The following is a 24,848-nucleotide window of genomic DNA, read 5'->3' as shown; positions in this document are numbered from 1 at the left end:
CTTGTGGAAGTTTGATGTCTTTGCCTTCAGAATGTAGGAGGCCTCCTGCCAGTCTGTCTCCTCTTTAGTCTCATAAGCACATCTACTCTTCAATTCCTAGGTTTCTTTTGAGCTCAGATTTGTGCAGACTTCAGGTGGAAAGGGTAGGAGGAGTTTGAGGGGCCAGGCTGCACAGGTGACCACAACCCAGACCTGACCTGCCTGAATGAAGCCATTCTGTATAGTCCCTGTTGACTGTCACAGCTCAGACTGCCCTGCCCTGCCCTTACATGTGACCGCCGTTACGAGTGTCAGTAACGGTGACCTTGAGGCCAGGGCTAGTGGTTGACAAGGTAGTACCTCCTCTAACAGATGAGATGTTATTTCTCCTTTACAGATGTGGAAACTGAGGTTTAAAAAGTTAAGTAACTTTCCTGGATTCGAAAGAAACTTGGATTGAACTTTGAGTTACTGAAGCAGAGCTTAAGTTTGTTTGTTTTGTCTTTTTAGGGTTGTACCAGAGTCACATGGAAGTTCTCATTCTAGGGGTTGAATTGCCACAGCAACTTGGGATCTGAGCAATGTGTTTAATCTACACCACAGCTCACAGCAGTGCTGGATCCCCGATCCACTGAGCGAGGCCAGGGATCCAACCCACATCCTTAGGGATACTAGTCGGGTTCGTTACTGCCGAGCCACAGTGGGAACGCTGGAGCTTAAGTTTTAACCACAGTGCTGTGGTCAGTGTTTCTCATTACTTGTGGTATGAATTTTTTTTTTTTTTTTTTGGCCGCACCCGTGACAAGGCAAGTTCCTGGGCCAGGGATTGAGCTCAAGCCACGGCAGTGACAACCCAAGTCCTTAACTGCTAGGCCACTAGGGAATTCCATGAGGGACTCTTCTTGCTCAAGACATTTTCTGTATTGATCCTTAACAAGTTCTACAGTTCTGCCATCTAAATTTCATGGTTTTATTTGTTGTCAAAACTATTAAAATCCTGGAGGGGTTGCGCTTTACGTCGTCGTCATCCGCGCCTTCATCTTTGCTCTGGCAGCTGGCTAAAGGTCAGACCCTGACGGATCCAGGGAGCTAAGGGTGCCTCTCTGGAGCTGGGGCACTACTTGAAAGAGATACTTTCCTACTTTCCATGTGGGATTAAAATAGTTTGGGAGGCCAAAATGAGATCTAGTAAAGTCCCTAGCACATGTGGGGGTTCTTAGGAAGAATCTATGAAATATGCTTGGTATTGTTAGGGGCAGAATTGGGAGGAAGAGGGAAAAGTGATGACAGAGGAGGTGGAAGGGCTGCAGAAACCTCCCAGTGTGCCAGTGTGGCTTCCGCTTGGCGCTCTCGAGCGGAATTTCCCGGGGCTCCGGGCCTCTGATTCCGATTCCCTGGGACCTTACTGCTTCTGTGCAAGAACAGGTTCAGAAATGGGACAGGAGGGCTGGGAGGCTGGGCAGGAGCAAGATGATTAAAACTTCGTATTTATGTCACACCTCTGTCTCCTGAGCTCAGAATGCTGTGCGGACTCCATCTCATCACTCCTCCGTGCTCTCCATGGGGCGGAAGGAAACAGGTTTTAGGAGGACGTTTTCAACCTGGGCATCTTCCTCCCTCAGCCCAGCTGGACTTAGACCTTCCCACTTGCACCTCTTCTCCATAGATTGGGATGTCCCAAGAGGTCATTTGTGCCCCATGGGTACCCTGGGGAATTAAAGTACCTCTCTCCTTCCTGTGCCCTGTCGGGCTGCCTGAGAATTAAGGGGGCCTTAGCTGCCAGCATTTGAATATCTGTGTTGACCATTTGAGGCCTTACTCTCCTTTTCATATGTATAGTTTTTTTTTAAATAAATATCTTTGGTTTTTAATTATAAAAGTAATGGGTGTGAGTTTTAAACATCAAACAGTATAGCGACATACCAAGTAAGACGCAAAAGGCTCTTATTGTCTCCTTTTGTCAATTGTTAGTACCTCTCCTTAGTATGTTCCCTTAAACCCCTCAAGATAGTGTGGAACCTTCTGGACTTTTAAAAAAATTCATATACAAAAGTGCCATATACACACAACATACGGTGTGTTCATTTCACCCGGTCACTTCTTGTACTGGTTCCGAGAGTGGCCTTGTGAAAGGTGCTGGCAGGGCCCGGGAGGGAGGGCTGGAGGGGCTCCGTGGAGAAGGGGGTCCTGCCCCGGCCGTTTTCTGTCTGCTTGCCCGGCGCTGTGCTCTGATGGGTTTTCCTTTCTCTGAAGGAACTTGCACTGACCCACCCGGAGGAGAGCAGCACCAAAGAAACAGCGAGAAAGGGAAGCACAGCAGAGGAGGAGCTGGAGCCTGAGGTCCTGGAGGTGTTCCACCCGACTCATGAGTGGCAGGCTCTTCACCCAGGTACCAAGCTCAGCCCCGTCCCCGGGAAACATAACCTGAATTCAAACCTTGTGTGTCCTTGGACCCCACAGGGCTGCTGTGAAGGAGCAGCCACCCTCTGGCCTGCGGGAGGGGAAGAGTGTGTTCCGTCAGTGTGGTGGCTGCTGCTGTGGGGCTGAGGGACCCTCATTTTCCAGCTGAACAGAGATTGTGGTATCTGAGTTGCCTGGAAGGAAGGCAGGTGGTGGGTGGCCAAGATTTCTGAGCAAGTGATTGAGAACTTTCTTGCCTTGTACTTCTGAAGCACGGGCGAGGCAGCGACATGTGCCTCACTCTGCAGATGCTATTTTGGGCTCTGGCTGCTGGGCTCAGTGCTGCCGAAGACTGTTGTTGGGAGAGTCCTGAGCTCCCGTGTGGGGCAGGAGTGTTCCGCTGTTAAAGGAACCTGTGCCGAGACACAGGGTCTGATCCTGGCCTGGTGTTTAAATGGAGCATCCTCAGAAGGAACACCTTTCTATAACCCTTTTATGGGCTTGGGCCCAAGCTTAACATAGTAATAAAAAGCCGGCAGCTGTGGTGGTTGCCATATTCAGATACAGTGCTCGGGGCTTCATGTATAGAATCTGTTCATTCTTCACAATAGTAGGAACTATTCCTGTCTTTATTTTGGGATGAAAACACTGAGGCTTGGAGAGGTTAGGTGACTTGACCTATGTCCTTCAGCCAACCTGTCCTATGTCACTGACCCTCGAGTCTGGACCCACTTTGCTCCCACTTGTCTTTCTGGTCCTGGCCACCCTTGGCTGGTGGCCCACTGTGGTGGCACTTGGGCCTGTTCTCAGGAGTAGGCTATTTGCCTTTTCCACTGTAGCAAGGTGGATGGCAAGCCCGAGGAGTTTCAGCAGCTCCTTGCTGCTGTTCGTCACCATGTCCTCATTGCCCCCACTGCTGCTGTGCCAGCAGGGGCAGCATTTGCTGTGCCAGTCAACTTTTTGGTATCTGTATCGTTCCTACTGGGCTTGCGTGTGGGTCATTGCTGCCACCGAAGAGTGTTGAGTCACCAAGCAAGCCAAGTAGGTGCTACCGGTGTTGGGTAGAGGGAGGTTTTAGGGACAGAGATACTGGGTTCAGCAGATCCAACCTCTGGCTGCCCTCTCACACCTTCCCTGAGAGCTGAGCACTCCCGGGTCTTTAAGGGCTAAAACTAGAAGAGCTCCCAGGGGGCGGGGAGTAGCAGATACGGGCTGTATCCACTGGCTTATGTGATTAAAAGTGTTCGAACCACTTTTAACCAGGCAAGGAAGTGGCTAGAGCGGATAGAGGGCAGTGTCCTGTCATTCCCACTGCTGTCCTCTCTTCCTGTGGTCCCTTCAAGGCCCTGGTCCAAACTGCAGAACAAGCCTGAACGTTCTGGCCCAGGCCCTTGCCCAGCCTCTGGACGGTGGCGGTACTGGTTAAGCAGAAGAGCCTCTCTCTGTATCTTTGGGGAAGGAGGACCAGAGCCTGCTCTGAGCATTCCCGAGAGCTATTGTACTGATTTTCACGTTTTTCTCAAGAGCCCCTTATAAATTCTTCTTCCCCAAATTCCCTTGAAGCTGCCCCAAGGCTGGTATGTTGTGCCTTAGCACAGACACTCAGGCCCCCAGCTCTGGGGGCAAAGCAGATCTGGGCCCAGTCGGGCTTGCCCCATCCCAAGAGTATTCTCACCTACACTCATCCTCAGAGCAGGGGAGGGCCAGTGAGAGGCCTGTTGTGGCCTCAGGGTTTGATGGAGGGTGATTCAGAGTCTGGCACTGTGGAGTCAGACCCGTGGAGGCAGACAGACTCTCTTAGGTCCTGGGAGCGGGGTCTGAGTGTTCGGTGTGTATATTGAGAAGGTTTTGTATGTGCATCTGTGGGCAGGAAATTCATCTCTCAGTGGTCTGTGTGGATAGCTGACACTTGCCTGTTATCAGAGAGTATTTAATTCACCGCCTTCCCAGTGCTGCCTGGGAACTGGCATGACAGCTACTGAAAGGTTAAAAGGAGGGGAGCCAGTCCTGGGACCTGTTTGACGGGTAGATGAATGAGGAGGTGATGTCATTTGTGGCAAAGAGCACAGACTTGAACATAGCCAGTCTCAGGTTCAAATCCTAGCTTTGGTACTTTGGGGATCTTGGGTAAGTCACTGAGTCCTCCTGCCCCTCGGTTCCCCCGTTGGTGACATGGCGGAAGTGTCCTGCCCCGTCTGCTGCAGAGGCTGTTGTGAAGATTCCCAGTGTGAGGAGTCCCTCGATACACAGTGGCTGGGATTTTCAGCACCGTCCTCTCCATTCAGGCCGCCCCTTCAACCCGATTGCGGTATTGGATGCCAGTGAGGGTGCCAAGTGCCTCCCTGTCCTCTCTGGCTTTGGATGAGCAAGGGAGCCTGTGGTGCTAAGGAGAGACTTCCCTGGTCATGGAATGTTCTCCCTCTCTCCCTCCAGAGAGATTTTTGGTAAGAGAGCAGAATGGGTTAGCACAGCATCTCCTGCCTGCGGGCTGGGGACATGGCACAGGAAGGTGGCGGAGTCTCTTGGGGACCTTGAAGAGAGTGGCCAAAGAGCTGGTTTATGTTGGCAGTTAGTGACTCCAGTTCAGTGCCGTCTGTCTCCTCCGGTCTCTGCAGGGAGGGCCTCATCTCTGTTGACTTTTGGTTTCCAAGGAGGAGACACTGGGCTACTTGGTCTGGGCTCATTTTTTTAAACTAAAAAACATTTTGAAATGATTTATTTTTAAAGTTAGCGTATCGTTGACTTACGGTGTTAGTTTCAGGTGTAGAGCAAAGCGAATCAGTTGTACATATACATAGATCCATTCTGGTAGAGATTGTTTCCCCACACGCGATCCTAACCCACTGTGCCGCAGGAGAACTCCTCAGTATCTGTTTTACACAGTAGTGTGTCTGTGTTAATTGCAAACTCCTAATTTATCCCTCCCCACCTTGTTTCCCCTTTGGTAACCAAGAGTTTGATTTTGAAATATGTGAGTCTGTTTTCCGTTTCATAACTAAGTTCTTTGGTCTGGGCTCATTTGAAGGCACTTTGTGGCGACTGCCTCTGTGGCCTGGCACACACCAGGGGACCAACCCGTAACTCCATGGGCCTTGCTACCAGGCCAGGTGGGAAATGGGCCCCAGCCACTCAGCCCTGGAGCAGCTGCAGAGCACACTCCTGAAGTCTCCCTGCCTCTGGTACTCCTGTCAGCATCCTCACTGCAAGGCGCTTGTTCCTGGAAGTGATTTTCCCGTCTCTCTCGCTCTCTCGCTCTCTCTCTCTCTCTCTCTCGCTCTCTCGCTCTCTCGCTCTCTCTCTCTCTCTCTCTCTCTCTCTCTCTCTCGCTCTCTTCTGGTTTATTTTGGGATCTGTCATACCTTACGGAGGCACAGCAAGCATTTGAGTGTGGATTCAGCATCAGCTGTTCACAAGTAAGCAGAGGAAAGCTGTTTGCTGGCGGGTCCTGTGGTCTCTGGGCAGGAAACTCAGGAATTTATCCTGGGGCTGTGGACCCCTGAACTGCAGGCATTGTGCCTTTGCACTTGTTAATACGGGAAACTGGTCCAGCCAGATACAGTGGGGCTGCTGCTCCCTGGGCATTTTCTGAGATCTTCCTTTGTGCCAGACACTGTACTGGGAGCCAGAGACAGATAATAGCTCCCATTTACGGAACATTGACTGTGCCAGGCATCTTTTGAGGGCAGGTGCTATAACTCCCCTCATTTTTTATAGCCAAAGCTGAGTCTCAGAGAAAAGTGACTTAGTCAACCAACCAATAGGTGGTAGAGTGAGAATTCAGATCTAACTTTGTCTGGCCCTAAACTTGAGCTCCTAACCACTGTGCCACACAGTCTCTCTGGGCAGCAGATGGGACATGACCCCTGCCTTCCTGCAGCCTGGAGTCTCACAGAGGACACAGAGAGAAAAAGGCGTACGGGTGTTTGGGATGTCGTGGCGGAAGTGTCCTGTGCTCAGTCAGGGCACGGAGGCGGGGGCGGGTAAGGGGAGCCTGGGCCCCGGGCCTTCTCTCTATCCCCGAGATGTGGGTGGAGCTTGTCAAATTTCGCAATGCTAAACCTCCAGACCCACCTTCAGCTCTCTCTTTGAGCTGTGTGGCCTTGGTAAGGTTGATTAGAATCTCTGAACCTTAGTTTCCTCATCTGAAAATGGGAATGAAAATAGCTATTTCACAGAGATGGTGTGAGACTGAAACAATATTAACATATGTAAAATGTTTCACACAGGGCCTGGCACATAGGAAATATGCAGTAAACGGCTAGAGTTGTCATTGTAAAAATACGCCCTTGCTGCTGCATCCCTTTCCTTGGAGACCTGAAGGGAAGGTGGAGGCTATGAGGCCATCTGAGTAAAGGCCCCTTTTGTTCTGCCCATTACCCGCTGCTGCATGTGGGCCTCGTGTAGACCCAGACTTGGGATTCTGACTGACCTGAGGTGACTTCCAGGCCCTGAAATCCTGTGTGAGAGCCTCTGGAATCTTGGCATTAACACAAAGAGCCCGCTTGATGGGAGCACGCAGGAAGCCTGTGCAGGAACACGTTCATGAGAGGGGGTTAAAAAAAAATCCACATCATCAACAACTGAGGAAAGCAATCCAAGAATTACAGAGCACCAGCCATCTGGTCAGATCATTTCAGATCTGCACAAGCAATAGGAGGGAATTGAATTTTAAAAACCTCATTTATGGTAGACCCGCTACTCTGTTTTAAGGGAGGAGTCTGATTCTCCGCAGCCCTGGACGTCTGTCTGAAGGGGCCCCTGCCTCGAGTCGGGGTGACTCTGCAGGATTGTCTCTTGGAGGCCTTTGGCCCCTTGCAGCTTAGACGAGACTGTGTGTTCCTTCAGTCCTCAGACACCCGCTGGGTATCCAGCAATTCAACGCAGTCCTGACTCGATCTCCCTGGAGTTAGTGTCAGAGCCCCCAGTCAGAGGGCTCAGTCCCACGGCCTCTGCTCCAGATGCTCGGCACGAGTCCCTCAACTCCCTGGACTTGTGACTGACCAGCTGTAAACTGGGGATTCCCACAGTTGCCTCCTCAGGTTTGGCAATTTGCTGGGACAGCTCACAGAACTGAGGGAAACACTTGACTTACGCTTACTGGTTTATTATAAAGGATGCAACTCAGAATAGCCAAATGGAAGAGATGCATTAAAGGTATGGGGGTTGGGGCACAGAGCTTTCATGCCCTCTCTGAGCAGGCTGCCCTCCCAGTACTTGGTGCATTCACCAATCTGAAGCCCTTGGAAGCTCCGAGGGGCTCTTGTGGGGCTTCTGTGACTTGGGCACAATTGATTAAGTCAGTGGCCATTGGAGATTGAAGTCGATTTCCAGCACCCTCCCTCCCTGAAGGGGGACTGAACGTTCCAACCCTCTAATCAAGGCTTGGTCACTCTGGTGACCTGCCCCCAATCCTGAAGTCATCTACACCCCCCTCACCCAGTCTTTTCAGGAACCAGGGATAAAGACCAGATCCATCCATCCATCCATCCATCCATCCATCCATCCATCCATGTCTCTCTCTCTCTCTCTGTGTATGTATTTAACCACGGGCTATAATTGAGGTGGGACTAAGGGGCAAAGCTCCCAGTGCCTTCTGCCACCCACCCATCTTTGTTATGGTCGGGAGGGATCTTCCTTAGGGGTTGTCGCATTCTCCAGGATGGTCCACAGGAGTATGACCTGCCTCTGTCCCGTCCCTCACACACAGGCACATGAGCAGTGGGTGGAGAGCAGGAGGACTGGTTAAGGGCAGTTCATACCTCAGCTCCTCCGGCTCAGGAGAGTGGAGCAGTTGGAGCTTCCTGGCTGCTACCAGGAGGTTATGGCCTGAGGGAGGGCAATAGCAAGGGGCCTCTGTTGGATGATCTCTCACCGTGGTTCAAGAGCAGTGCTGGAAAGATGGAGCAGGGACTGGTTAGAGGAAACTGCATGCTTTTTATTTTTTGTTTTTTTAAAGTATAGTGATTTACAATGTTATGCCAATTTCTGCTATACAGCAAAGTGACTCTCATATATATATATATATATAATATATATATATATATTCTTTTTTTATATTATTTTACATCATGGTTTGTCCCAAGAGATCAGATATTCAGATATAGTTTCCTGTGCTATATTGTTTACCCATTCTAAATAGAATAGTTCGCATCTCCTAACCCCAGACACCCAGTCCATCCCACTCCTTCTCCCTTCCCTTTGGCATCCACAAGTCTGTTCTCTATGTTTCTGAGTCTGTTTCTGTTTTGTAGATATGTTTATTTTTACCATATTTTATTTTCATTTTTAACGTTTTATTGAAGTATGGTTGTGATAAAATGTTGTGATAATTTCTGCTGTATGACAGAGTGATTCACTTATACATGTACACACATCCATTCTTTTTCTGATTCTTTTCTCATGTAGATTATCATAGAATAATGGGTAGAGCTCCCTGTGCTATACAGCAGGTCCCCGTTGGCCAGTCATTCCATGTGTCACGTGTGTATGCTAATCCCAAACTCCCAGTCTACCCCCTGATTTGTGCCTTATTTTATTTTACTTTACTTTATTTATTTTGCCTTTTCTAGGGCTGCACCCAAAGCATATGGAGGTTCCCAGGCTAGGGGTCCAATCAGAGCTGTAGCTGCCGGCCTACGCCACAGCCACAGCAACGCAGGATTTGAGCCACATTTGTGATTTACACCACGGCTCATGGCAGTACCGGATCCCCAACCCACTGAGCGAGGGAATCGAACCCATAACCTCATGGTTCCTAGTCGCATTCATCAACTACTGAGCCGTGACAGGAACTCCTTTTTTCTTTTTCTTTTTTTAGATTCCATATATAAATAAGTGATACCATGTGGTATTTGTCTCTTTCTAACTTAACTTCATTTAGTATGATAATCTCCAGTTGTGTCCATGTTGCTGTAAATTGCATTCTTTCGTTCCCTTTAATGGTTGAGTAGTATTCCACTGTATGTATGTACCACATCTTTTTAATCCATTCATCTGTCAGTGGACGTTTAGGTTGTTTCCATGTCTTGGCTCTTGTGAAGAGAGCTGCTGTGAACCTGCGGTGCATGTATCTTTTTTTGAATTATAGTTTTGTCTGGATATGTGCCCAGTAGGGGGACTGCTGGGTCATGTGGCAGTTGTATATTTAGTTTTCTGAGGAAGCTCTGTATTGTTTTCCACAGTGGTTGTACATTTCCATCAACAGTTGAGGAGGGTTCTCTTTTCTCCACACCCTTTGCAGCATTTATTAGGAATGATGACCATTTTGACCAGTGGGAGGTGGTAATTCATGGTAATTCTGATTTGCATTTCTCTCATAATTAGTGATGTTGAGCATCTTTTCACGTGCCTACTGGCCATCTGTATGTCTTCTTTGGAGAAATTTCTTATTAGGTTTTCTGCCCATTTTTAGATTGGGTTGTTTGGGGTTTTTTTTTTTTTTATAGTAGTTGTTGAGTCATATGAGTTGTTTGTATATTTTGGAGGTTAAGCCCTTGGCAGTTGGGGGTGTGATTTTAAAAGTTACTGTTTTTTTAAATATTCCTGTTCTAATATTTCATTGTTAGTGTATAGAAATGCAATCAATTTCTGAATGTTAATCTTGTATCCTGTTATTTTGCTGATCAGATTGAGTAGTTTTTGTGTGGAGTGCTTAGGGTTTTCAATACATAGTATCATTTCACCCCCATACAGTGACAGTTTTATTGCTCTTCTAATTTGGATACCTTGTATTTCTTCTTCTTCTTTTTTTTGTCTGATTGCTGTGGCTAGGACTTCCTATACTATGTTGAACAAAAGTGATGAGTGTGGGCACACTTCTTTGTTCCAGATTTTAGTGGGAGGGCTTTCATTTTTTCTCTGAGTATTATATTAGCTGTGGGTTTTTCGTAAGTAGCTTTTATTATATTGAGATATGTTCCCTTTATGCCCACTTTGGTAAGAGTTTTTACCATGAGTGGATGTTGAATTTTGTCAAATGCTTTTTTTGCATCTATTAAGATGATTGGAGTTCCTGTGGGCTCAGCGGTTAGCGAAACTGACTAACATCCATGAAGACATGGGTTCAATCCCTGGCCTTGCTCAGTGGGTTAAGGATCTGGTGCTGCCGTGAGCTGTGGTGTAGGTCACAGATGGCTCAGATCCCGAGTTGCTGTGGCTCTGGTGTAGGCTGGCAGCTGCAGCTCCGATTGGACTCCTAGCCTGGGAAACTCCATATGCCGCACATGTGGCCCTAAGAAGACACACACACACAAAAAGATTATCATGTGGTTTTTGACTTTTGTTAATATGGTGTATTATTACATTGATTTGCGTATGTTGAACCATCCTGTGAACTTGGGGTGAATCCCACTTGGTCGTGGCATGTATATATATTTTCTTTTTTCTTTTTCGGCTGCACCAGCAGCGTATGGAAGTTCCTGGGACAGGGATGGAATCTGAGCTGGAGCTGTGACCTACACCAGAGCTGTAGCAATGCTGGATCCTTAACACACTGCACTGGGCTGGGGTTTGAACTGGCACCTCCACAGAGACATGCCAGATCATTAACCCACTCTGCCACAGGAGGAGCTCTGTTTATGATCTTTTTTATGTTTTGTTGGATTTGGTTTGCTAAAATTTTGTTCAAAATTTTTGTATATTTATTCATCAAAGTTACTGGCCTAGAATTTTCTTTTTTGGTAATATTTAGTCGTTTTTGTCTGGTTTTGTATTAGAGTGATTGTGGTTTCATAGAATGTCTTAGGGAGTGTTCCTTCTTCCGTCTTTTGGAAGAGTTTAAGAAATTGCATGGTTTTTGTGTGGTGTGGTGGTAGTCTTCTCTTGAACACGAGTTGCTAACAACTTTTCAGAATGAGGTGTTCAACAGAGCTTATTTCTGGGGCTACTTCCTTCTTCTTCTTCTTCTTTTTTTTTTGGTTTTTAGAGCCGCACCTGCGGCACATGGAGGATCCCAGGCTAGGGGTCTAATTGGAGCTACAGCAGCGACACCAGATCCTTGGCCCACCGAGCGAGGCCAGGGATTGAACCTGCAACTTCACGGTTCCTAGTCAGATTCATTTCCGCTGCGCCACGACAGGAACTCCTGGGGCTACTTCCTTCCCTCTTTGAAACTCTCCAGTCTTCTGGGGCTTCCTGTTCCTCTCTCACCTGTACTTGTGGTCCACCTCCCCCATCACTACTACCTCCCCAGCCTTTGTCCAGTGTTCTCTACTCTGTCAGTACGAGTTTTTCAGGGATGCTGCTCGGCGCATAACAGGATGAGAGGCCTCTTGAGGCAGATAGGAGCATTGTCAGAGGCTCCAAATTCCCCTACACCGGGAGAGAAAAGGATAGGGGGCCGGAATACATGAAAGCCCCAGAAGGTTCCATAAGGACAGTCTAGCGCTCTTCATTACAGAGAAACCTCATTTTCCCTGTGTGAACTTCTCCCAGGATGGCTGACCACTGTCCCTCAAGAGCCAAATTTCACAAGCTGGTCTCATCTCCCTCCTCTCCCTAGAGGAGCAGGTGGAAACCAGAGCAGGAGAGCCTGTGACCTCCATGGTAGCCACTGCCAAGGCTGAGGGCACTTTGAGACTAGCTAGCTGAGGGCTATGCTGGCACCAGAGCATCTCTGCCCAGGCTTTGGGCTTCAGTACCTGGAGAGGGCAGGCCAGGGGCCAGTCTGCAGTCTGTGGGCTTGGGTGGTGATAAAGAGCAGCTGTGGGCCGTCCGCTTTCTAACCACCGCTCATGTGCCCGGTGCTCCCCTAGGCCCTTATCCCCCTCTTCCTCTCCTTCCTCCATCCGCCTGTTCTCTCCAAGGTTTAGCAGAGTACTTGAGCATTGCAAGCCTGAGCTCTCCGAGACTGGGGCCTCTGAACTGGCTGAAATGAAAAACAGACTGCGGTAGAGATGATGGAAACTTGTGACAGAAACCAGTCTCAGCCTCATAACCAGGCCTTGGCTTTCATTCGGAGAATCTGTGTAGCTCTGACGTCCGTTCTTGCTCTAATACTGCCCTCACTGTCGTGGCCAAGACGCTTAGGCTGCCTCCAATGTTGGGAGTAAACAGGGCGGGGAACAGCTCTCAAGGACTGGCCTGGAGCTGGAATGAGAGGCCCTCTTCCAGAGCTTGATCCAGTCTTAGGGCTGTCACAGTCCTGGAGGAAGGAAGCGATCAGTCGCTTAAGAGGAGATAACATTTGAGGCGGGAAGCGCGGGTGAGGGCGGGGCGGACATGGGCAGGGACCCGAGGCCAGAAGCAGGATGGGTAGGGAATGACTGCATGGTGCTGGGGGCAGCATCCTGTCAGGACAAGGGGTGGTGGACGGAAGGAGAGGTGAAAAGAGTAGATGTACGCATGCGAAAGGGATCCGGGAGAGACAGCAGGGAGAGAGGGCTTGAGGCCAGATCTGAATTCCCTGCTCAGGAGGGAGACCTGGGCAGCCTAGGTGAAAACCAGGAGTCCTAGCGGCTGGCCCCCCTAGAGGCTAGGGGCTAAAAGCAGAGTTGCCCTCCCCCACCCCCGAAAGCAGGAATATTTCCAAGAGGCAAAAACGATTCACACAGGGATAGAGTTTGTTACTGCGCGTACAGCACGGGTGCGAGAGGGGCAGCGAGGCAGTTCGGAGGCCTCCCCGGAGAGCAGTGCGGACGGCGCCGCTTGGCGGAATGGCGCCAAAGGGTTGATTTCAGTCACCCTTTGTGTAGGGCAGTTCTTTTGGGCCTTTGTTTTCCTCTGGCCAGTTGTCTTGCTTTGTGTCTCACACCCGATTGAACCCAGGGACTTCCCCCCAAACACGTGCATCTTTTTAGTCCAGGGGCCTCCTCCCTTTTTGACCCCAAGGAGTCTTTCTGGGCATGTGGATTTGGGGTCGCCCTGACTCCGAGGATGGGAAGCGTGTGACCTTTTGACCCTTTGCCTAGGCAGGGCTTAGTCCTGCTCTACCCCGTCAGCTGCCCTCGCGTAAGGCGTAAGGTGTCCACGGGAGACAAAGCCCAGGAATTTACCTGGTTCCTGTTGTTCTCTCTGTCTCGGAAGTACGAGCCGGGGGCTTGTTGTAAATGTTTATCCTGAAGTCTGCTTATCTCCTGCCTCTAGAAGTATGAACAAAATGAAAAAATAAAAATACAGACGTATAAACAGGGGGCTGGTTGTAAATGTAGGAACCCATCTATCTCCTGCCTCCCAAGTGTGTAGTTTTGTCCATTCGGGGGCTGTGCTCTGAATAGGAGTTGAGGAAATGAAGAGGATGATAGAAACTCCGGGTTTGAGGGGTTTGACAACAGGTGGAAGAAGAGAACCAAAACAGTAACTTCAGAGATAGCCGCCCCAAAGACTGTGTTGATTTCTTGTTAAATTAGTTGAACTTCTGCAGTGTTTCAGATTTAGTGCTTGATGTTGAGATAGGCTTGGTGGACATTGACCGAGGCTTGCCTGCCTGGGTTTATGGTGTGGGAAGACCCCAAACAGAAATATGACTCTGTAAGAATACAGAGGCGTGGCCCCGAAGGAACATCTTCCCGAGGCAGCGTCGCCGAAGCTGAATGGAGAGAGCTTTCGTGTGTGTTGGAAGCAGATGAAGGAGGAGGCACTGTTGACAGAGGTTTGAAATCCCAGAGAGATCACTGATGAGGCCAAGTTGTTTAGGTGGCAGATGGAACGTCTTGGCTTCGGGAATATGATGAGCCTTGGAAATTAGATCCATGGGCTAGAAAACGAGGAGACGTGGGGGAGATGTGGAGGGAAGTTGTTCAAACTGCCATTAGACAGTTTCGGTCCCCTGAGTCGAGACAAGGATGGGGATGATAAAAGAGAACCGCTCGGCTGGGTGCTTATGGCTGGGTGCTTACGCCTGGGTGCTTACGCCTGGGTGCTTACGGAGTGGGGATGTTAAGGAAGAGCCACTGGAAGGAAGCTGCTTAAACAGTCCAGAGCTCAGGACTGAGCATTGCCTCGAGTCTGGGCCCAGAAGACACCTGTCAGCCTGGCTTTGCGCTGGGCCAGGACCCATGGGTTTGGTGACTTTCCAGAGCAGAGTGAGCCCTGGATAGTGGGTAGCTGGTGTGAGGAATGATAGGCAGATCATTAAGGAGATTGTTGGGTTGTCTTCGGGATTAACAAGGGAGACTTTGTCCATCGGGGCCATGGGACAAGCTGGTGAGCTTTATTGGAAGCTACTCTGAGCCCGCCCTAACCTCCTCGCTGCAGAAGCAGGCATTATCAAGACTCTTGGAGACCCTTGGTGCAGTGTTCAGGGTCAGAATTGGGGTGGCACCCCACTAGCTACTGGTTTTCTAGACAGGCCTGAAAAGCACCTGAATGAACCAGAGCTTGTGTACAGTGGGCACTGTAAGCCTTTTGTTCCTTGTGTTCAGGCTGGTTGTACTTCTCTTCATGTTGGGGTTTTGTTACTTTTCATAAACTAATAGGTTGTTGGTCTTGCCTTAATTCCCGTAATATATTGATTTGAGACAGAGATTGAGCTGTATTTTAATTTCTTTAGTTCTCAGAATAGTCTTTTGATGGTTTGTATAATGCAGTTGATTGAAAGGAGAGAAGCATTTTCTTGGATTAAAGAATTTTCGGATTTTGGAGTTCCCGTCTTAGCACAGTGGAAACGACTCCTATTAGGAACAATGAGGTTGCAGGTTCCATCCCTGGGCTTGCTCAGTGGGTCAAGGATCCGGCATTGCTGTGAGCTGTGGTGTAGGTCGCAGATGCAGCTTGGATCTGACGTGGCTGTGGCTGTGGTGTAGGCTGGCAGCTACAGCTTCAATTCAACCCCTAGCCTAGGGGTTGAATCCATATGCTGTGGGTGCGCCCCCCCCCCCAAAAAAAAAGAGTTTTCAGATTTGATTACTTGTAGCCATAATTAATTTATCTGGGCAGAGGTGAGTTTTTATGGAATAGTGATATGGTGTTTTTGTCAAGTTTATTTTTGTCTGGGGAAAAGAAAACTACGCTATCCCTTACCCCAAGCATCCCTCTAAATGTTGCATAAACACATCTTATTAACCTCCATTCTGTCATCCTGGTTTTGCCAAGCGAGGCTTTGGGCAGAGGGCAAGGAGGTTGTCTAGTACCTCATGGCCAAGAATGGCTGAGGACCCAGGAACTCTAGTCTAGTTATTGGCAAAGGGAGGAAAACTGCATCTTTGGGGAACACCGCTTGTCCTCGGTGCTTCGTGTACGTCATTAAAGGGAGGCCTCAAGCCTCCCCACAATCGAGTATTGCCTCTTCTCTTAGTCTCTTTTGCAGCCTGTGTTTGGTCAGTGAAGGGTCCTCAGGTCCCATTGCTCTTCTCAGGATTTTCTTTCTTCTGAAAATAGAAACTGTAGGATCAATGCTTACAAGTAGTGCTATTTCAGGTCTCTATGGGGAAAAAAATTATGTGAATTTTGGAGGCTGTTGACACTGAGAGGGAAAATGATTTACGAGGATGCAGACTTATTTAAGCTACCCTCTCTTTATTTCCTAGGTTAGATCTTTGGGATCTTAGGGGTGGATCCAGATATTCCATAAATACATTGGATAAGTAGCCCTGTGTGCAGTGTGATTGGAGGGCTATTAACTGGCTTTAGATTCTCACTGGGTTAGATTGCAGATGGAGAGGCTGGAGGAATTGTTCCCTAAAGACCTTTAGCCTTTCAACCTTCAGTATTTGATCGAAATAGCTAGCTAAGGGTGCCTTGGAGCTAGATGTCAAGTGGTAGATTTCAGAGGGGAAGGAGGAGCTCTTTCTTGCACCAAGCCGGCGCTAATAAGAGCAGCCAGATGAAATGTTTGATTTCCCGGAGCCTATCTAAGTGATGGCAGTGGGCGATGCCCTTGGGGGCGGGGAGGTGAAGAGACGAGAGGAGGAGTCAGAGAAAGACAAACAAAGGAAGGAAGTCTTCTCACCAACTTACTTCCTTAGGTGTATCTGTCAAAGTCTTGGTTCAATTGTGACTCAGAATATTTGAACAGAATACTCTCTTTTTTTCCGCCGTCCTCCCTTTTCATGCTCTCGGCCCGTCTCCCTGCCTCCCTCACTGCCTGCCTTCTTACCTTCTTTCTCCCCTGCTAACAGCCTCTACCTGCAGCTGAGTAGTGTGTGGCGGGGGTGGATAGACATGGGGGGGTGTAGTTGGGGGAATATTTTCTTAATTATGCTGGCATCAAAGAAATGACTTCCAAGCCAATCCTTTCAGCCTCGCATTGTGCTGATCCGTCAGCACAAGAGGAAGAACACATTAGCATTGCCAGAGAGGGGATTTGGGGAAAATCAAGTCTGCGGAACTGAGTGAACTAAAGTCATCCTGAACAACAAACCCTGGAGTGTAGCTGGAGCTGTTCCCAGCCTGACTCGTACAGCCTGGTTCCTTGACACCCTGCCCTGCGCCACACGAATGGGTCGCGCTGCAGCTTTGCCGAAGACCCTGATGCTCAAGAGAAAGTGTCAGCTTGTGTTGCTCATCGTTGGATATCCCTGGGCATGATGGGGAAAAGCAGCATCCCCAAGGTTTCTTTTATATCCTCTGACCGCGACATCTCCACGTACTTGGAAAAGCCTTTGAAAAGAGTCCTCTTGGGTTGAGGAGACCAACATGCTGATGTTTCCTCTTTGCCTGGTCCTGGGCCGGGCTGAGGTCTCAGGACAACAGTGGCCTCCTCTTGTCCTTAGGCCAGGAAGGTGCTTCTGGTCAAGGTGCTTCTGTAGAGGTAGCACTTAGACGTGGAAGTGGATAGTTTGTCTCTCTTGGAAAAGAAGACAAAAGCCTAGAATGCTCTCTCTCCAAAGAGACATGTCCTTTGGGCAAAGAGTGGCCGAAGGCAGAGTCCAGCCTGCATTTTGGCATCTGGTGGTTATGGCAATGCCTTGAATATAGCAGATAGTAGAGTGTTGCGGAGTCACTGTACCCAGGTTCATACCTCAGCTCTACCTTTTACAGCTGGGTAGCCTTGAGAGAGTTATTTAATTCCACTAAGGTTTAATGAAATATCCTGTCACGAAACGTCGGCTTGGTAAAATAGGGATGGTGCTAATACCCACTTGAGAGGGTTAAGTGATCAGGTAGCTTATGCCAGGTGAACAGGAGTAGCTTAAAAAATGTTAGCTACTGTTGTTTCTGTGGTAGTAAAAATGAGTGAACCCCAGACAAACCCAGATTGAGGTACAATCTAAAAATGAACTGACCAGTATTTAAGTATATCTAGATCAATAAAGACAAAGACGGGAGGGGCTGTCACAGATTGGAGGAGACTAAGGAGGCATGACAGCTAAACGCAGTGTCATTCCCTAGATCAGATTCTGGAGCAGAAAAACAGGACATCAGACGAAAACCTGATGGGATGGCAAATAGTCTGTGGTGTAATTATAACTATTGTGCCAATGTTAATTTCTTAGTTTTGATACCTGTTCTATGGTTATGTAAGCTGTTAGTATTAGGGGATGCCGAGGGAAGGCTATATGGGAACTTTGGACTGTTTTTGTAACTTTTCTCTAAGCTGAAAGTTATTTCAAGATAAAAAGTTAAAGTAAACATAGTCCAAGTGACTTGTTACGTAAAGGAGAAACTGTCCAGGGTGGAGCCACGCACAGCAGGAAGTGCTTGACTCAGTCTCACCCCCTGTGCCACAGGGGGGGCTTTTACTAAGGGGTCCCAATGCCTGGCCTTTAGCCCCTGAACACCTCCTGCATGCTGATCAGAGGTCTGCTTTAGGAATATAATTAGTTGGATGACAACACAGACACACACCCCAGGTCTGATTCTTCAGTGGTGCCATAGCAACTGGGATGGAGGCCACTCATGTGACTTTAGGACTCTCTGCAGGGCTGAGAGTGAACAGGGCATTTGTCTCTGTACCTTGGAATATAAATGAAATACTGCCTATTTTATCCCATTATCTAAGCACCAATCACTATGGCAATATGTTTGCAGATTGAGATGCCTACCCCTACGCTCATGCTCACTGTTGGATCATTCAGAAGAAAGAAAAATAAGTTCAAACCAAGCTTTGCAATTATTTATTATTTTCTTTCCTGTTTTAAGTGCCTTTCTCTTGCACAAAGCAGGTATTTTGCTTGCTCTTCTTGGTGCAGAAGGTACATGTGCTTTTCTTACGACTGATGTGGCCATCTCTGTCACGCTAATGGCAGGGTTTATAGAAGAAAGCCATTATTATCATTGGGAGAATGTGTGTTTTTACTTTTGTATTGAAGTCAGCTGTCAGGGGGATCTGGGAGGTATAACGTCTTCCATTCTAGCACACAACTCCCTCACAAGTATTTACCTTTCGGAAGCCCATGTTTTTTAAGTTTTAAAAAAAATGTGAAAAAATGTTCTTTGTATTTTAACTCAGTGGCTAAGGTATTCTGCTTTTTGCTATTGATTTACAAATTTTATTGTCACACCCCTGGGAAGTGTGTGGATTACTCAATAGTATGACAAATGGCTGGGCTCTGAATTATGTATTGTATTACGGGGGAGTTCATAAACCACATTTCTCTATAGGTTATTTTAGGCGTAAGACTAGTGAACTATCATTTCTCTTTTGGTTACATGTGACTTAAAAAAAAAAAAAAAAAAAGCCATGGGAGATGGTGGTGGGAGGGAGAAGTGTCTGGCTCAGACGGAACAGTAAACTACCCCTGAAGGCTTGTGAACGCAGAGGCTTGAGGTGGGTAGGCTTGACCTTGGGTACGATTGGGAGGATTGGGAGCACAGGGGCTAGAGGAGCCAGACACCCACCCCTCCACATCAGGCCTCGGCTGCACCTTTGCTAGGCTAGAGCCTTGGTGGAAAGATGACCGGCTTCTTTTATCCTGGGGCTTCTGTTCAGTCAAATAACAAGTGGCCTGAGGCCAGAGTCTTGCACCCGAGGGGCCCTTCCACGCTGCTGCTCCCCCTCCTTGTCCCCGATGCAGCCACTTGTGCTGATGGATGTGCAAATCCTTTACAGACGGTTTGGCACTGTTCGGCTTGCAGAGATCATCTGTCTCTTTTGAATGAGCAACTTTATGTTTTGTGGCTCCTTTTCCCTGTGCAGAGAAAAATTGCCTTGTGTCGGCTTCTGCCTTCTGATGGAAATGTTTACCTTCCCTAGGGAAAGGCACTGTTCTTTGGGGGTAATGTCTGCCGGTGCTCCCCACCCCTCATGGGAACATAAGCTTGTGCTCAAGGGTGGACAGGAGGAGGTGGCCGTTGAAGCATGCACAATTGCCACTGAGGCAGCCATCTGCCAGTGTCGCGGCTCAAAGCCCGCCTTTGAGCTGCCGCGGGGGGAGTGGGGTGCGTGCTTCCAGGCCTACATGCATTATGCGCAGCCTATTCCCTAAATGAGCTTGCTAAGTGTATATAACTCCTTCCTACCCTGTTCCTGTATGGTCTGCCTCAGGGCACCATTCAGAATCTCCCCTAATTATGCTGGAGCTCAGCTTCTAGTGTCTAGCATTTATAGTTTCTGGTAATAGCTGATTTTTTTTTTTTTTTTTGGTTAGATTTCTAAAATTGCAGTGAGGGATTGATTTATGGTTATAGGAAGATTTGCTTCTTAAAGGGAAATGATCAACACTGGGATGGTATAGTTTCATGGCAGTGGTATTTTGACTCCATCCAAAGCCACGGTCTAGCCCTCCTGGCTTCTTCCAGAAAGGACTCTAATTTGAGGAGGCTGCTCCAGCAGTAAAGGGAAATTTGCACTTCCGGCAGCAGACCATCATCTTCCCTTCCTGAGATGGAGGAGCTTTTGCACATGCTGCTTAGAAAAACGAGATTCATTACATGACTCATTGCTCGCCCACAGAGTTAGGATTCCTGCCATCTCGTAAATTTTGGCAGGCAGGCAGCATATATGGAGAAAAAGTCTCACCTCCCTATCCCTGCTCTGCTCCCCTCGTGGTGTATGCCTCTGGGGTGGAGTCTGGGGTGTCCAGCTTCTCTTCTCTTTTGCTTTTCCTCCGAGCAACCTCTGTGTCCCCCCTAGGGCTGTCTTTTAGCATATGTGAGGGAGCGGGCACAGTTTTTCACATCCCCAGAACTTGACGGAGAGATCTAGGGGAAGGGTTCAGGTCCTGAGGTGTTTGTGTACTTGCTGTGTTAAATACAGTGGGAGCATAGCAGAATATCTTGGCATTAAGCACCACAGCCCACCTGGGAGTCCATTCGATCAAGAAAGTTGGTGGTCCCACCCCTCCACTCAGAAGTCTTGATATACATGTGTCTTTGTGTCTGTCATTACAGTATTGACCTCTTAAAGTCATCGAGGCCTCCAGGCTAGTGCTAGTAAGGCCATGATGCTGTTGAGAATAAGTTAAAGTTCGAGCAATTCCATTCTAGGGTGTATGTTAAAAAAACCCGAAAAGCCCTAATTGGAAGAGATACATGGACCCCAGTGTTGGTAGCAGTATTATTTACAATTTTCCAAGATGTAAAAGCAGCCCAAATGTCTATCAACAGCCAACTGGCAAAGATGTGGTATGTATATGCCTGTATAATGGAATACTACTCAGCCATAAAAAAGAATGAAATTTTGCACTTAATACAACATGGATAGATTTGGAGGGCATTATGCTAAGTGAAATAAGTCAGAAAAAGACAAATCCTATATGATACCATTTGTATGTGGAATCAAAAAATACAGTAGGAGTTCCCATTGTGGCGCAGTGGTAACAAATCCAACTAGGAACCATGAGGTTACAGGTTCGATCCCTGGCTTTGCTCAGTGGGTTAAGGATCCGGTGTTGTTGTGAGCTGTGGTGTAGGTCGAAGATGTGGCTTGGATCCTGAGTGGCTGTGGCTGTGGCTGTGGTATAGGCAGGCAGCTGTAGCTCTGATTTGACCCCCCCCCCCTTTTCTTTTTTTTTTCTTTTTTCTCACCCATTTCTAGATAAATTGAAAGAACCTAAAATAACAGAATGGAGGATAGAATGGAACTTTGGGGGACCAGAGGCAATTAGACATCTTTAGGGTCAGACAGAGAGCTGCTGGCCCAACACCCGTTAGAACAAGAGAAAGCAGTGCCTTCCTCAGCCTGGCCAGCCAGGGAGACCCCTGCTCAGCCACTCTGGGCCCCGTCGAGGAGGGAGTGGGGAGCCCCTCAGAAACTGCTCCTCAGAGGCTGCAGCTTCCCTTTCCATGTAGCCACAGGAAAGCAGAGGCTCCTGAGCTGTTTGGCTCCTGCAGCAAAGAGACTGAGCACTTGGGCAGAGACTTGGGGCAAGTCCGGACTAGACCTCATGTGACTTCTTTTTAGCCTAGCCAATAGAAGCTTTTGTTTTAGGAACAACTGCCCATCCCCTGAGTCTGTGTAGACATGTCTAGAGCTAAGCCTCTTGCTTTCAGTTTGACTTTTTTGGGCTTTCCTATTTCTGGCTTCAGCAATCTGACCTGCTGGCAAGTTCTGGAGCAGTCCCAGCACATATGACTTAGCAATGACAAGTTCTGTTGTAGGGCTGCCTTTGTTGGATGTCCTTTGAAATTAACTTTTCTGTAATCCATAAGTGCCCCCATGGGCGCCTCTTCGGCGGGGAGGGCTCGGCTTCTCTTGAATTTCATGCTGCTGCGGACTCCCTCCCATATGCATTCCTATGTGTTTTCATTTTAAGCATGTTTGGTGATGAATTGGGGCAGGGTGTGGGGATTTGCTTTCCTCTGTGCTGGAAGTGCAGTGCTGCTCATTTCATTCTCTGCACTTCATCTCTGCGATGAGCAGGGTCCTCCGAGCCGGTGTTTAGTACCGCTGTGTTGCTGGACTCTCCTGGCAAAAATTAGGCTAATGTCTCCAACGACTGCATTAGCCACTGAAATGAGGTTCTAAATTGAAGGTACTATACCAAGTCTCTCTCCAAGGTATCTCCTTGTTCTGGCTTTTATTATTCACATTCATTCTCTCAATGGTTCTCTGCAGACTGAGTGGCGTGCTGGTTCAGTGTGGCGCATTGTACTAGCTGAAAGGCAAGATCACCTTTTTAGAAGAGGAATACAGGAACAACAACAACAACAAAAAGAGCAAAAGATGAATGTTGTGGTACAAAGAGTCAGCAGTTGATTTGTTCTGAGAGCTACTTGGCTGGCTTGTGCAATGCGGAGATAGAGGCGGCAGGGACCCGACCCGGGATGGGGTGGGGGGGTAGACGGAGGTCGGTAACGTCATTGCAGTAGTGGCGCCTGTGCTTTGTCACCTTACACTTGCTCCTTCCCTTTAGTGTTGACTGTGCATGTAAATATGTGCCCTACAGGAACCTGGAGGGGGAAACCCCAAATCAACAAAATAGGATCTTACCTTCAAGATGCTCTTAGTCTTCCAGTTTCACTGGTTTTCTGTTTTGGGTGTGTAGGTGGTGGGCACAGGTGAGGGGGATAAGGGTTCAAGCGTGTGATTCTTGCATTTTATATCAGAAGTAGGTACCTTGCAGCCATTTTTGCTTAGATGGTTGAGAATTTAGCTCTTACAGGTTTGTTTTTTAAATGGATTTTTTTTTTTTTTTTGAAGGGGAATTCCTTCAGGGCACAGCAGGTTTAAGGATCCAGCCTTGTCACTGTAGCAGCTCTGGTTGCTGCTGTGGTGCGGCTTTCATCCCTGCCTGGGAACTTCCTCATGCCATGGGCATGGCTAAAAAAAAGCTTTTTTTTTTTTTTTTTTTTGGCCTGCTGACAAAGTAATATATTTTCAAAGTTAAAAACTTGGAAAATACAGAAAAGCACAAAGGGAAACTACCCCTACTCCACTATCAGAATGTGAAAAAAACATGGTTTATGTTCTTGCAATTGTTCTTATAAAAGTTCTTTCATTCTGTACATATTATTTGGAGGCTAATATTTTCCCTCTAGAAATTGGGAGCTAAATTTTACGGAGTTTTGAAAGCTGGAGCCTCTAGCACGTAATTACGTATACCAGTGAATATTTTCCAGGTGCTGATCTTTATCAATTGTATGGATATGCCAAATTATGCTCAGTTGATTATCATTGTTATACATTTAGATACAGTGAACACTCCTGTGTGTGTATATGTATATCTGTTTTGTCTTTTTAGGGCTAGACCTGGGGCACATGGAGGTTCCCAGACTAGAAGTCAAATCAGAGCTGAAGCTGCTAGCCTATGCCTCAGCCACAGCCAAGCCAGATCCAAGCCACGTCTGCGGCCTACACCACAGCTCACGGCAATGCCAGATCTTAACCCGCTGAGTGAGGCCAGGGATTGAATCTGCCTCTTCATGGATACTAATTGGGTTCATTAATCACTGAGCCACAACGGGAACTCCCTTGTGTATATTTTTATGTGCCATGTTTTGAGAAGAGGTTCACCAAAGTAGAAGTGCTTATCTTTTTTGATTCTTTTGCCCAGCATCTCAACTGGGATAGTCTTTTGTCTGGGCTGTAAGATAACATAATGTTTTGGGTATCTCATTCCTGTTGGGCATCGCACATCCGATGCCCTGAGATTTCCTCTCTCTATGGTCCCTGGGTACTTCTTCTTTGGTTAGGAAATCGCTGGCTTCTGGGAAGACAGGGCAGCAAGCACAGAATACACGTCCTCATTGTTTTGTACCAAGATTGTAGGATCCCAGGACAGGGATGTTGTCACCACACTTTCTGATGGTAAACAGATGTTGAATGCCTGCCTGCCTGCCTGTGCCCAGCCCAGTGCCACATGAAGGAGGGATACAAAACAGGCCCGTGCTTGCAGGGAGCTTACTGAACTAGATTGGGTAACAGAATGGACATGAAATAATCCACACATGTTTATCACGCACCTGCTATGTGGTAGGTATTTGTGCCAGGCTACTTATTATTGGGGGAACACAAAAGGCTAAGATGCGGTTTTCCTTCTTAAAGGGAACTGTGGTGCCTATAAACAAGAGCTATTTATAGGTAAAGTTGACTAGCCACATGGTCAATAAGTGATAAATATCTAATTTACAGACAGAGGTGTTGCAGCGATTCAGAGATGGGCCGTATCAGAGCGGAAGATCATTCGTTATGAGCCAGAATGGTTAGAAAAAGCTCAGAGAGAAGATGGGAGACCAAGGGCTTTAAAAAGAGCTGGCATTTGGTGAGATGGAGTGGGAAGGGCTTTCCAGGTGGGAGGAACAGCTTGCAAAGGGTTGGTGGCAGTCATGGCTGTCTCCTGATGGAGACCAGTTGCACGGCAGCACAGCAGCAGATTGGAGGTAGAGAGTTGCAGAGAGGTGAAAGCTAAGGTTAAATACCAAGAGACCTGAGAGTTTTGGGCTCCGGAGCAGTACTAGGTACACAATGGATGGGAAATTTGTTGCTAAATTTGTCTCTAATTAAAGGGAGGTAAGAGGCCTGATTTCTCTCCGTAGTCCCAGTGCCGCAGGCTCAGCCTTTGGACGGCTACTCTTCTCTTTCTACTCTCACACCTTTGGTGATCTCCTCTAGCCTAATGGCTTTGCATTTTGTTTGTATGCTAATGACTCCCGGATTTTTATCTTTTTTTTTTTGTCTTTTTGTCTTTTGTTGTTGTTGTTGTTGCTGCTAT

At 47.9% G+C, this 24,848-nt stretch overlaps 1 protein-coding gene across 1 annotated transcript in view; it reads left to right on the top strand.

The window, feature by feature from the left end:
- The window catches only part of SIL1 (SIL1 nucleotide exchange factor), a 172,619-nt gene that overhangs the window by 4,666 nt on the left and 143,105 nt on the right, over positions 1–24,848 (top strand). Inside the window, 1 exon segment of the mRNA XM_047778744.1 lies at positions 2,233–2,368. Within this exon segment, the coding sequence (XP_047634700.1) occupies positions 2,233–2,368 (136 nt within the window).

Source organism: Phacochoerus africanus, chromosome 4 (genome assembly GCF_016906955.1).
Source record: "Phacochoerus africanus isolate WHEZ1 chromosome 4, ROS_Pafr_v1, whole genome shotgun sequence".
NCBI classification, from domain to species: domain Eukaryota; kingdom Metazoa; phylum Chordata; class Mammalia; order Artiodactyla; family Suidae; genus Phacochoerus; species Phacochoerus africanus.
Note: the sequence above shows the minus strand (reverse complement) of the source record. Positions and strands in the feature narration are given on the sequence as shown.